Source organism: Canis aureus, chromosome 3 (assembly GCF_053574225.1).
Source record: "Canis aureus isolate CA01 chromosome 3, VMU_Caureus_v.1.0, whole genome shotgun sequence".
NCBI lineage: Eukaryota > Metazoa > Chordata > Mammalia > Carnivora > Canidae > Canis > Canis aureus.
In genome coordinates this window covers 32,360,084-32,373,378 of record NC_135613.1, presented here as the reverse complement: position 1 = coordinate 32,373,378, position 13,295 = coordinate 32,360,084, and the positions used below count along the sequence as shown (strand labels likewise).

General features: G+C 47.6%; 1 protein-coding gene across 1 annotated transcript in view; it reads right to left on the bottom strand.

Moving 5' to 3' along the window:
* The window catches only part of SSU72 (SSU72 homolog, RNA polymerase II CTD phosphatase), a 29,302-nt gene extending 18,816 nt beyond the window's left edge, over positions 1-10,486 (bottom strand). The window contains exon 1 of the mRNA XM_077891647.1: positions 10,304-10,486. Coding sequence (XP_077747773.1) covers positions 10,304-10,383 — 80 coding nt within the window. The 5' untranslated portion in view covers positions 10,384-10,486. The remainder of the gene's footprint in view (positions 1-10,303) is intronic.
* Positions 10,487-13,295: the final 2,809 nt, after the last annotated feature.

Here is a 13,295-nt window from a genome sequence, read left to right as displayed (position 1 = left end):
CAATGCGGGACTCAATCCCCAGACCCCAGGATCACACCCTGAGCCAAAGGCAGACACTCAACCACTGAGCCACCCAGGAGTCCCATAAATAAGCCAATCTTAAATAAAAATCCTATAGCATATCATACAAAAATTGGATGAAACCACTGCAGAAGAAAGACAAAAGGTTTGTGAACCCAGTTACAAGGTGGCGTGTGAGGAGTACAGCTTGTTCAATGCACCTCTCTAGAACCTCTCTGACCCTCAGAGGACTGACAGACACGCAGGGTTAGGGAAGATTTCTTCTGAAACATACCTGACCACTGCCCTGACCTCTGTAGAGGGTTCAGGTTCACAGGACCCCTACTTTGTGACTCCTAAGAAACTCCCATAGACTTGACAGCACACGACACCACAGGAGCACCCTGAGTTCAGTTCCTGATGTCCTGTGATGTGGGCTTGCCAGGAAACCAAACTGAGAGCCCAGGGGCATTGGGCCTACAGGGGCACCTCCGCAGCCTGTTACATTATCACATCGGCCCTGAGGGTTAAGAACAGACAACTTCTGAGCTATGGAGACTCTTGTAACCTGGAGTCCAAGAAAAGCGAAGGAGCAAAAGACATGTCTATTACGAAACTAGGGGAATGTGCATGAAGCGCAGCCCCTGTGACTGACAACATAAATCATTATCATTTTAAGTGACATAAAAAATGTTATCTGAAAACAAACCTCACAGACTTAAGGGGCCATGTGTTTCCATTGGCGCCCCGATCCTCCCCACAGGCTCACCTGGCTCTGAAATCCCTGGTGGTAATGGTCTCACGCTTTCCTAAGTTTTACTGTAACTCTTATGTGACTATGCCTGGAGATAGATTTGGTTTTCACAATGAAAGGTGCTCCTGGCATCTAGAGACCAGGGAGGCTGCTAAACCTCCTATGATGAACAGGAGAGTCCTCCAACCCAAAATGTCAAGAGTGCAGAGTCTGACATATAAAATGAAATGAGGGGATCCCTGGGTGGCGCAGCGGTTTGGCGCCTGCCTTTGGCCCAGGGTATGATCCTGGAGACCCGGGATCGAATCCCACATCGGGCTCCCGGTGCATGGAGCCTGCTTCTCCCTCTGCCTGTGTCTCTGCCTCTCTCTCTCTGTGACTATCATGAATAAATAAATAAAATCTTAAAAAAAATAAATAAATAAAATAAAATAAAATGAAATGAATAAGCCCCACAGAGAGGCAAAGGTATGAACATAAAAGTCACAGGGAAGGAAACAGCTTAATCTCCTTCATCATAAGAGAAACACATCATATTAAGGTCCAAGGCTGTTTATGGGTTAGCACTCTCCCACTGCCATGTCAGCGCCATGCAGTAGGGATGTGGTCCCTCTGCTCGCTGCTGTGTCCCTAGCACCCATAGCAGCACACAGCCGGCACACAATCAACATCTGGCAAATGGCAAATGAATAACAATTTTACAAGGAAGGAAAACCTCAGTCAAATGGTGCAGCTGGATGTGACTCGTGAACTTCTGGAGAAGGTGCCAACATCCACCAAGTGAAAAATCACTGTGCCCTCCAACACAGACACTTCACTCTGGAAGACCATCCTACAGGACACATGTATGCATCTGCAAATGGCCCCAGATGATGCTCACTGCAGCCCTGACCATAACCAAAGAAGACAAGAATCAGTTGTGTCCCTCCATCCAGCAGGTTATCGTAGACCACGTGAACAAGGCGAGGAGCACCACATACACCAGAATCTCCTGCAATTATTCACAGCAAAAGCAGAGTGGAAACACGTCCAACTCTAGTGGCTCAAGGGACTGGGCAGCACTGTGTCCCCAAGGAAAAGACACCTCCACGCCTGCCCACCTGGCACCCACACAAAGCATCAAGTAAGCATACATGGAAACAGTAATCTTAAAAAGCATTCTTGTCGTTTTCTTTAAACACTTCATCTGAGTCCTCTGAGGTTGGTAAGAACTGAGTCATGTACCTGCATCTCTAGAAGCCTGAGCTGTGCAAGCAGGCCCCCAGAAAGTCACTTGTGACAAAGAACACAGCATAACAGAGATTTTGGATTAGCAAACCAAGACCCACGTATAACTGAACTGTTAAAATGACCCTAAATACAACCAACATTTCTGACACTTGATCACAGCCACAGACCACGGATATGCAGCACACCTCGACTTGAGTGCCCCAAGAATGTCCATGCAGACCATCTTCACCCCAAATCTGAACTTATTTCCTCACCAGATTACATACAATAAATATTTTCTGCCAAAGCACCAACAAGCCTGTGACGAAGGTCATCTCAACAGCGGAGGAGGTTAACAAGCTGTTGCCCAGCCACCCACTACCTGCTCACCTCCATGCAAGAAAGGTCAGCAGGGCACTTCCTTCTGTGCAGGTCCCATTCTCCTAAAACTGTCCCAGCAGAGCAGGTCATGGCCATGAGAGCCACAGAGAACACACTGGGGTGAGCCGAAGTCTGCACCACTCTGGAAGAACAGTCTGAAACAAGTAGCTTGCTTTTTACACTCCAAGCCACTTCCCTGAGGTGTCCTAAAGACTCTCCCACTGCCTGGGACCCTGCCACTGTTACAGCAGCTTAAAGGCTGTTGAAATATAAAAGCTGCACGTTGAAAACAAAACAAAACAAAACTGCACATTATTGAGGGATAAAGAGAATTACTCCTGAAACTAACCCAGGGTCGGCAGCATGACCTTCCTCTAACCCTGCTAACTCAGGTCTCCTTTCAGTTTACTGTGTGACTGCTGGAAAAACAAAGGTGCCCAGAAGCACAAGTATCCTGGATGCTGGTAAGTCAACTCCATCGACCACTTCACCTGTATTCAGGGGCAGCTTTACTCTGAGAGCACTGGGCCATTCACACACCCAATACCTGAATGTAAAGCACTGCCTCTTCAGCTGGCAGGGGAATGAAGGGACCTGTGCTAAGAAACCACGAGTCCACGGAAATAAGCCCGCCCAAGGACATGACTACAGCTTCAAACATTAAAAACCACCACCACTTTCAGGGGTGGCAGGGTTTTTTTGTTTTTGTTTTAAGATTTTATTTATTTATTCATGATAGACACACGGGGTGAGGGTGGGGGGAGGCAGAGACACAGGCAGAGGGAGAAGCAGGCTCCATGCAGGGAGCCTGACGCAGGACTCGATCCTGGGTCTCTAGGATCACGCCCTGGGCCAAAGATAGGCGTTAAACCGCTGAGCCACCCAGGGATCCCAGGGGTGACAGGTTTATCCTTCATTTTGATTCAACATATTACAGATACAATAATAATCATAACATACCCAACTCGGAACGCCTGGTGGCTCAGTGGTTGAAAGCCTGCCTTTGGTTCAGGTCGTGATCCCAGGGGTCCTGGGATCTCCTCCATAGGGCTTCCCAAAAGAACCCTGCTTCTCCCTCTGCCTGTGTCTATGCCTCTCTGTCTCTCTCATGAATAAAATCTTAAAAAAACAAAACAAAAAAAACAACCCAGACCCAACCTTCTGTCCTTCGATAACTGAAAAGGGGGGGGGGGGGGAGGTGGCAGTGACAAAGTAGGTAAAACATCCAGTACACAGGACAGTGAGGACAGTGATGGAGAAAGCCATGGGCAGGAGCAGAGGGGACCAGGGAGAGTGGGAATTAGGAGACAGAGCACCTCAAGGAGTTTCACAGCACACACCCCATGATACAGACCCTGGACAGGGCCCCAAGGTGTTTCAGGCTGGGGTAGGGAAGACAGGGTACCCGAAAGCTACCCACAGGGTTCTCGGGAGGCTCCTGAACCAGAGACTCACATCCCCATCCTGCTGGGGCAGCCCGAGTCTGAATTGCCTGGACAGTGCCACCTGGCAGACCCAACTATCTCTTCTACACATTTTATGTAGGGTCTGACGCTTGCATTAGGTGTCCAAATGGAACATTCTCCACTTTAGTCTGTCCATATCTGTAATTTTTTTTTTTTTTAATTTATGATAGTCACAGAGAGAGAGAGAGAGGCAGAGACACAGGCAGAGGGAGAAGCAGGCTCCATGCACCGGGAGCCCGACGTGGGACTCGATCCCGGGTCTCCAGGATCGCGCCCTGGGCCAAAGGCAGGCGCCAAACCGCTGCGCCACCCAGGGATCCCCTAGTCTGTCCATATCTGTAAAAGTAGATCATCCCAAAGATAATTGAGCCCAATATTCCACCTGGCTGATCCTTTACAAGGCCTTTGAGGGGATGAGCGCTGGATCTCCAAAGGGACAGGTAGAACTCTGAACAGAGGAAGCTGCCCGCCATAAGATATGGTGTAGTGGCCTGTCCTCACCATCCTTCTCAACTTTCTGAAATGGCAGTCAAGTGTATTTAAAAATAAAACAATGTGGCTTGTTCTTCCCCCAACAGAATGTTCCCAAGTGGCAAAAAGGCTAATTAGCAACAGAAGCGTGGTTTTTTCTGAGCTGATGCAACTGCCAGAGCAGCACAACAGCGGTGTGACAACGATCTTACATAAAAGAACTAAAGGCTAAAAAAATATTCCTGACCAAGAGGCTTTGTCTCAAAGGCCAACTATTCCAGACAAGTGTTTATCAAATGTCTTCACAAGTACCAAAAAAATCTATCATAAAGAACTTCTCACAGGAGCACCTGAGTGGATCAATGGTTGAGTGTCTGCCTTTGGCTCGGGTCGTGATCTCAAGGTCCTGGGATTGAGTCCTGCATTGGGCTCCTCAAGGGGAGCCTACTTCTCCCTCAGCCTACACCTCTGTCTCTCATGGATAAAATCTTAAAAAAAAAAAATAAGATAAAGAACTTATAACAGAAAATGTCAAATTTGGAGGAAGAGAAATTGTTTCCACCATTATCCCAATAGCTAAAGGTAAAATGACGATGTTCAAATGAACACCAAAAAGAATCACAAGTTAATATCCAAATTAAGGGATCCCTGGGTGGCGCAGAGGTTTGGCGCCTGCCTTTGGCCCAGGGATCGGGTCCCACGTCGGGCTCCCGGTGCATGGAGCCTGCTTCTCCCTCTGCCTATGTCTCTGCCTCTCTCTCTCTCTCTCTTTCTCTCTGTGTGTGTGACTATCATAAGTAAATAAAAAAAAATTAAAAAAAATCCAAATTAACAGCATGGATTGTATTATGTTTTCTATTTTCCATCATATGATTATTAATTGAATTTCATACACTTCTTTGGCCAAGACTGAAATCCTAGACCCACTGCCAACTCTGTGAAAGCACACCCTGTCTCTAAGTAGGGCACGATGCACTCCCAATCCCAGGTCACCTTCCCTATAGGCACATCACTCACTGCTAATCAGCCTACCTATGTGATGATCTCATATTTACAGAACACAAATCAAATGCTCAGAAGCCACCAAACTTTGAAGGCCTGCCTGCAATGTCACTGTCCCGGAAGTCACAAAAGCCTGCAAAATGAACTCTTCTGAAATGTTAGTGCTCCAGTAAAATTAATGTCATCCCCTGCTAAATGTGGGCTGTAAACACATTTCAGTAAATATGTTCTAGGGTTTACATCTCCCTTTCTTATCCTCCCACAAGGTCAACAATAAAACTGAACAACTGGACAGCCCGGGTGGCTCAGCGGTTTATCATCGCCTTCAGCCCAGGGCGTGATCCTGGAGACCCAGGATCGAGTCCCACATCGGGTTCCCAGCATGGAGCCTGCTTCTCCCTCTGCCTGTCTCTGCCTCTCTCTCTGTGTCTCTCATGAATAAATAAAATCTTTTAAAAAAATAATAAAACTGAACTAAGGGTGGGATGACTGTGTCAAGCTTGTGACAAGTGCACCCTTATGTCCAGCCCCCCATCAGCACCCCTGCTTAGACGTTCCTCCCTCCACAGCTACTTTTCCTTAACCTTGGCTTCTCATGGGCCACCTTGCTCTGCTGGTTGCTCTATCTCTCCAGTGTCTTCCCTGTGCACAGTGCCAGCAGAGTGGGACCTCAAGATCTGGTACTTCGGATGGGTCAGCAACAAATCACCACCAATATGCTGCTCTCCTGCCCCAACACGAAGTGACCCTATACAGCAACATGTTACTAACAGGGTGAACCTGCTGCACTGTCTTTCCTGCTCTGGACTCCACCTGTTCTCATGTATAAAAGATTAGAGAAGATGATCCTTTATGCAGGAAAGAAATGTTTTAGCCGTCGGACCTGTTACCATGCTTGGTCTACTCAGTTTTGAATCCATGTTCGCACAAAAACTGACCTTTCTCCAACCATCCTCCTCACTTTAGTTCTGCCTCCTGAAGACAAAAAAACAACGCAGTCCATTAAAACCCAGGAAGGTAAATGTGTTCCTCTGTAGGCGCTTCTTCTGCAGTCTCTGTCATTCTTAAAAACATGATTTTTAATGCTCTCACCTTTCCAAATGGCTTCTAGTTTACTTTCTTCAAGGGTACCCAGAACCAAAGTAAAGATGCAGCCAGAGAGGCTACAGGGCAGAGCCGACTATCTCTCCCTGGTAAAGGAAAAGAGACTTCTGGAATGGGTCCAAGACCAGGAAGGGTCTAGTGCCATGACTGCGTACGCTCTTATGGCACAACTACAGGCAGCCTGAGACTTGGTCCCATCTGGGAGAGGACAATTTTGCCCCTATCCCAGTGTGGCTGGGGGCCTACATACATGCTCTGGTCATGATTTGGGAGCCCTATCCAAAATGGAGAACCACAGGACCATAGCTGATTCTGTTGCCCTGCCCTCACCCTTGACCCTTTTACAGCCGATGCTTTTCCCATCTGGAGTCTAGATTCTGTTACTCATTCTAATCAGATACCCACATATCCAAATCCTTGCTGTCATTCAGGAGTCAGGGCTTCTTGTTCTGAATACTGCCTCGTCACCTGTGTTAAGTGTGGACATCCTAAAGTTGCAAGGATGAAATCAAATGGTATTTAGAAAGCACCTAGCAGAGAGCAGCTCAAGAGACTGACCCTCAACCTAGTTTCCTCATTTGCAGCCTCCCTGCTCATGTTCCTCAAATCAGTGCCTTAGGGCTGAAAACAGACTTGTGAACTCAGTTCAGCAATATGCATAAGTCCATGAAAGAACTTCCAAAAATCAACATGCTCCTTAACATCCAGGAGATCACTCTGAACAAGAAAATAAAATTGGCTCCAAAGGGATATCTCAATCCACTGCACACCAAAAACAGAAGCCTTTGTGGAAACTCTCCTAAAAAACCTAAAGAATTAAAAAAAACAAAAAAAACAAAAACAAAAAAACAAAAAAACAAAAAACCCTAAGAACTCCCAGGGCTGGTATTTGAAACAGTTTAGCCTCAAAAGATCAAAATGAAACAGGAAACATTATGACTAAAAATGCCAACATTTGTTACAATCTGTATTTGACTTGTCAGAAAAATTGTCAAAGCTGATTTTCAATAGCTCAAAAATAAAATATCAAATAGGGTTTCAATAATCAAACTACCTCCTGTGTGGATTTAATTAACTGCATTCCTTTTAATATTTCATTTCAGAAGCTTTCCTGTTTCACAAAAGTCCTCCTGAAGGCCCTAATGTTCATAAGGTCTCATGTGGTGACAAAACCACATCAAGTTCTTAAAGATCATCAAGCTTCTAAATGCTGTAAATAATCCAAACAGAGACAAAACAATAAATAATTGTCAAAAGTGAAAATGACAGAAGTTGTTGCATCTCAATACTACTTTAAAACTAAAAGAGGGGGAGATCCTCTTTTGCCTTAGTAGCGTGAAAAGAAAAGAAAAGCAAGAAAAGAAAAGAAAAGAAAAGAAAAGAAAAGAAAAGAAAAGAAAAGAAAAGAAAAGAGAAAAGAAAAGAAAAGAATACCCAGATTGAGAAAACATCAATTCTATACTTAGGTACCTTTCTGGAAGACAGTCTGGCAAAATGTATGAAAATGTGAAATAGGCCTACCTTTTGACTCAGCAGTCTACCCCCAGGAATTCATCCAAGGAAACAATCAGATAACTATGTAAAGTTTATATTTATATGGCACCAGGATATTGACATTTTAAGAGTGAAAGGTAAAAAAAAACAGCCAAAACGCCTACTAATGGGGGGCTGGCTACAAAATTAATTGCTGCACGGAACTCCTCTGGATGACTGTGTGCTGATTCTGTAACCACTGCTGCTACTCAATATAAACAGATGTATTCAAACTCAATACATCCAAATAAGAACCAAAATATAACATCACTTGAAAAAAATTACAAAACAACACCTTAACCTCCTGCATATACACACAGGAGATACCCAGAAGGTGCTACAAGGATCCTGTGACTGTCATCACCTCTATCTTCAGTGTATTTTGTTTATGGAGAGATCTTTTTATAAACAAACACTAGTTTATGACAAAGGAAAATCTCTCCCCAAATAGCCACATTCACGATGTCAATAACACAGGTTACTCTAAACTTACCTTTTGCCTCCTTTCCGAGTCTCTTTTTTTTTAAAGATTTATTTATTTATTTATGAGAGAGAGAGGCAGAGACATAGGCAAAGGGAGAAGCAGGCTCCATGCAGGGAGCCCATTGTGGGACTCAATCCCAGGACCCCAGGATCACTCCCTGAGCTGAAGGCAGACGCTCAACTGCTGAGCCACCCAGGCGTCCCCTGAATCTCTTTTTTAAGTAAATTTGAAACAGTGAAATGGGTAAAAGCACACTTAAGCATTTCTACCTGGCGATTATCTGTAGAGGTTTTCCTGCGCCCCTTTTCCATAGGATAATCCATGCTGGGCCACCTGCCACTGCTTTGAACTACACAAGGACCTGTCATCTTGTAGTGATGGTCTAAAAGACGTATCCGACGGCCAAGTTCTGGAACTGGATCTATTAACAAAATTGCTACAGAAAACTAAAAAAAACCATTTCCCTTTTGTAAGATTTCACCTCAACTTTGTTATGCAGATATAGCGCCAGACCTTAAACTAAAGATCACAGCCAGAGCCAGCAGAATGAGGTGCTATCCAGATGACTCTTTCTGAGAACATTAAACTTCCACTTTCCTTGAGTTATTTTCCAGGAGTGTTGTTAACTTTACATTCTCCCGCTTAAATTTACTCAACTTCTAATGACTGTAAACAATAGCACATTTTCTAGCTTTAAAGCAAGTTTGCAGTTTTAAAACTTTCTGTTTAATTATTTTTTTAAAGTTTCTGTTTAAAAACAACGTTTACGTTGAATTGTTAGGTTCAAAGTATCCCACTCTAACCAAAAAATGACATTAAGCAAATCGCCGGTGTGGGAGGTTAGGAAAAATTAAACTCTTAATAGATCCTGGAACCCTGACACTTCCACCTTCATTAAAAGATGAGAGGAGGTATTTAGAAAACTAAAACTAAAAACTAAATATTTAAAAGAAATATTTAGTTTTCCAAGTTACTGAGGAGAGAAAATTGGAATGTGGTAAGCAGGAGGCTGCTACGGCGGCACTGCTGTCCTTTATGTTATGTGGAAATTTTGGGAAAAAAGGCGGTTTCAATTTTACTTCCCTATCAAAGTTGACGTGTATACCAAACTTTAACACAAACACAAATAGTTAATTCCACAGTCTGCAAAGTGATTTTGAACGAGAAAACTTACCAAGCAGGAATAAACTTTTATTAAACACGTACAATGCCAGGGTCACAAAAGAGAAGTCAGTACTGACAAACAAACCAGAAGCGCAAAGCTGAGTTCGCGTGGAGTCCAGAAATTACCAGCTGCAGGCTTTGGGAGGAAGAGCATTTTTTTTTTTTTTTGGCCCGAAACTCGAAAACGTAGATAGAGGAGCAAATACACAAATTTACGAAGTAAATAAAACAAAATAGGCCGTTTCCGTGTTCGGGCTTTTGCTTTATCCCGAGGTTAGCTGTGCACGTCCTCCGGCAGAGCTGGGACCGGACGACGGCGCCTGCCGTAGACCCTATCCTGATCTCTCACTTACCGGCCCGGGGACGGAATCCCACCGAAGCTGCGCTATTCTGAGGTGCACAGATACGCGAGCGGAGTAGATGCAAAACCACCAACCCTGGGTTTACCGGGAGCTTGGAGGTCTGCGCGCCCGGGAACCTCGGCTCAAAACCTGAAACTTCCCGGGACGCACAGGCAGGCGCAGGGCCCGCAGACGACCGAGCCTGTGCACTCCTCGCTGCGCTCGTCCCCGGAGCCCCCGAGCCCTACCACTGGCGTCGGGCGTGCAGGGAGCGGGGCCCGGACCACCGCCGTTGCCGCCCAGCACCGGTCCGGGCGGGCGGCGGGGCCGGAAGGACGGCCGGTCAGCCGGCGTCCGACAGGGCGCGCGAGGCCAGGGCGGAGGCCCCAACTACCTGAGGATGTTGTGCGCCTCCATACTCCGGTTCTGGTTGCTCGAGCACACCACCGCCACCCGCAGCGGCGACGACGGCATAGCAGCGGCCGCACCGACCGCGACGCCACCGCTTCGAGACCGCCACCCAGCCGCGGCGCTTCCGCGCGAGCAATATGGCGGCCACGGCGCCCGGAAATCATGACGCCAAGGCGGCGGCGGTAGCGTCGGCGACGTAGCGCGTCGGGACGCGCGGGGTGGGCGTTTGCACGGCGTCCGGGCGGCCTACTCGCGCCGGCCCATAACTCGCGGCCGCTGGAGGGGAGAGGCCCCGCCCCCAGGCCCGGGTCTCGGGCGAGCGCACCCCGGCTCCTGGCGTGGGCGGCCGCAGCGGGAGCTCCTCAGAGGGGCCTGCGTCGGCCCGGAGCCCCGCGCAGGCATCTACGTCACGAATCCGCGACGCCGTCGCCGGCAGTGACGCGCGGACGTCGCGCCGTCGCCCTTGACACCTCAATCGTCCCGCCGACGTCGCCGGAGTGACGCGGTGGACGCTGCGCCCGCAGGTTGTGGGTCCGCAGTTGCCGCGCGCTCCTTCTCTGCCTCGGTGGGCCTCGGGGTCTCGTTGCTGCGGCCGAGCCGGGCCCAGACCCCGCACCTCTGTTGGATCGGCCGCTTCCTGGTCTGTCGTGAGCGCGTCGCTCTCCTCGGCCCTGCCAAGTTGAACGTTTAGTCGCAGTTCTGGAAGCTTTTGAAGAGGATTCGTGAAGGATCCTCGAGTGGGAGTGCAGATTGGCTGGGCGCGAGGGTTGGTTTGGAGGCTCTGGGGGCTGAGCGGTGGGGTCGCAGGGCCTTTGATTCCGGCGCAGAGGGGGCGCAGCGAAGGGGCCTGGGCGACAAGTGAGGATCCGAGAGGGTGGGTGACGGCGGGAAGACGCCGCTGGCGCGGAAGCGAGCGTGCTGGAGGGTGCTGGGTCCGAGACTGGGCCTGGGGCAGAGGCCGGGGGCGCCCGGCGGCACGTTGTTGGCAGAGAAACTCCGGGGAGCGGAGGGAAGGGAACGGAACGCCCACCAGTCAGGCGGTGAGGGGAGCCTGGATGGCTCAGCTGGTTAAACGTCTGCGACTCAGGCCATGATCCCAGGATCCTGGGTCAAGCCCCGCATCGGCAATCCCAGCTCAGCAGGAAGTCGGCTTCTCCCTCTCCCTCTTCCCCTCCCCCTACTTGTTCTATCTCTGTCGAATTTTAAAAATCTAAAGAGAAGAAAAAAAAAGAACAAAGCTGAGAACGAGGCTCTCAGAATTTTTTCCTTTTTTTCTTTAAGATCTTACATTCAGTCATCTCTGTACTCAAGGCGGGGCTGGAACTCACAACCCCGAGAAAAGAGGCGTCCCTAGGCCCTCAGGATCTTCCAGGGTCGCTGGACATGGTTGTGGTGAGCGGAGGACAGGATGTGACTGCCCCGAGGAAGCATTTACCTGGAAGGACGTGGGTGTTTGAGGGAAGAACCAGGGAAGGAGTACACTCTGCCCGCCTGCTTTGTCTGAATATGTGCAGAATGTAGGGAGAAAAACACACCAAAGAGTGTGATGCAGGTACTTAAGGGTGGTAGAGTTAAGGGTGCTTTAAATGTCCTTTATATTTTTTTAATTCCCTTAGTTTTCAATGAGGAACACCTAGTTTTTTGTGATGAACACCTATTTTCTTTTACATTCACAACAAATACTAGAGCTATTTCCTTTTTTTTTCTTTTTTTAAGATTTTATTTATTCATAAGAGACAGAGAAAGAGGCAGACACAGGCAGAGGGAGAAGCAGGCTCTCCGCAGGAGCCTGATGGGGGACCCAATCCCAGACCCCAGGATCTCACCCTGAGTCAAAGGAAGACGTCCAGCTGCTGAGCCACCCAGGTGTCCCAGCTGTTTTCATGTTAAGAACAAAACCCCTCAATGGCTTCCCCAGTGTGCTCAGAACATACTAACCTAAATTGAAAGGCTTTGTGGTCTGACAGTACCAGGCTGTTACCTCCTTCCTACTCCTGGTTTGGAACTTAATGGCCCATCAACTGAAAACTGCTTGTCTTGTGCCTTTTTTACCTCTGTAAATACCACCCCCAAAACTCAAGTCTCAGTCCAGGGATTGAGAGTCAGATAAATATCACCAGCTTGAAGAAAGTTTACTCTCTCCCCTCTTTCCTCCCACTGGCCTTCCTGTGCTCCCAACACTATATTCACAGACAGCTCTAGAGGCGTGAGGCCTCTTCCAGATGAAACAGAGGCTTTTTTGCTTTTTTTTTTTTAAAGCCGTTGACCCGGGATCCCTGGATGGCGCAGCGGTTTGGCACCTGCCTTTGGCCCAGGGCACGATCCTGGAGACCTGGGATCGAATCCCACGTCGGGCTCCCGGTGCATGGAGCCTGCTTCTCCCTCTGCCTGTGTCTCTGCCTCTCTCTCTCTGTGACTATCATAAATAAATAAATACCTTAAAAAAATTTTAAAAAAATAAAAATAAAAATAAAAAAATAAAGCCATTGACCCTGTGGAGGCACTTGCTGAGTGCTTGTAGAGCAGATGTTGCACAAATCAGCTGTGGTTCATTTCACTGTGGAGTAGTATTCCAGTATATGTGTGGGCTATACTTTATCTCTTTTTTTTTTTTTTAAGATTTTATTTGTTTATTTATTCATGAGAGAGGCAGAGGCACTGGCAGAGGCAGAAGCAGAAGCAGGCTTCCGATGTGGGACTGGATCCCGGGTCTCCAGAATCAGGCCCTGGGCTGAAGGCGGTGCTAAACCGCTGAGCCACCCAGGCTCTTTATTCATCTCTTGACTTTATTCATCTCTTGACTGACATTTGGGTTTTCCCTTTTATCTATTACATAAAGCTGCTTTGAACATCCATATGAGAGTTTTTTTACAGACATACTTTGCTTCTAGAGTAGGATGATTAGGTCATGTTTGTGTGTGTGTTTAACTTTTTAAGAAACTGACAGGTTGTATTACTATTTTTTTATTTTTATT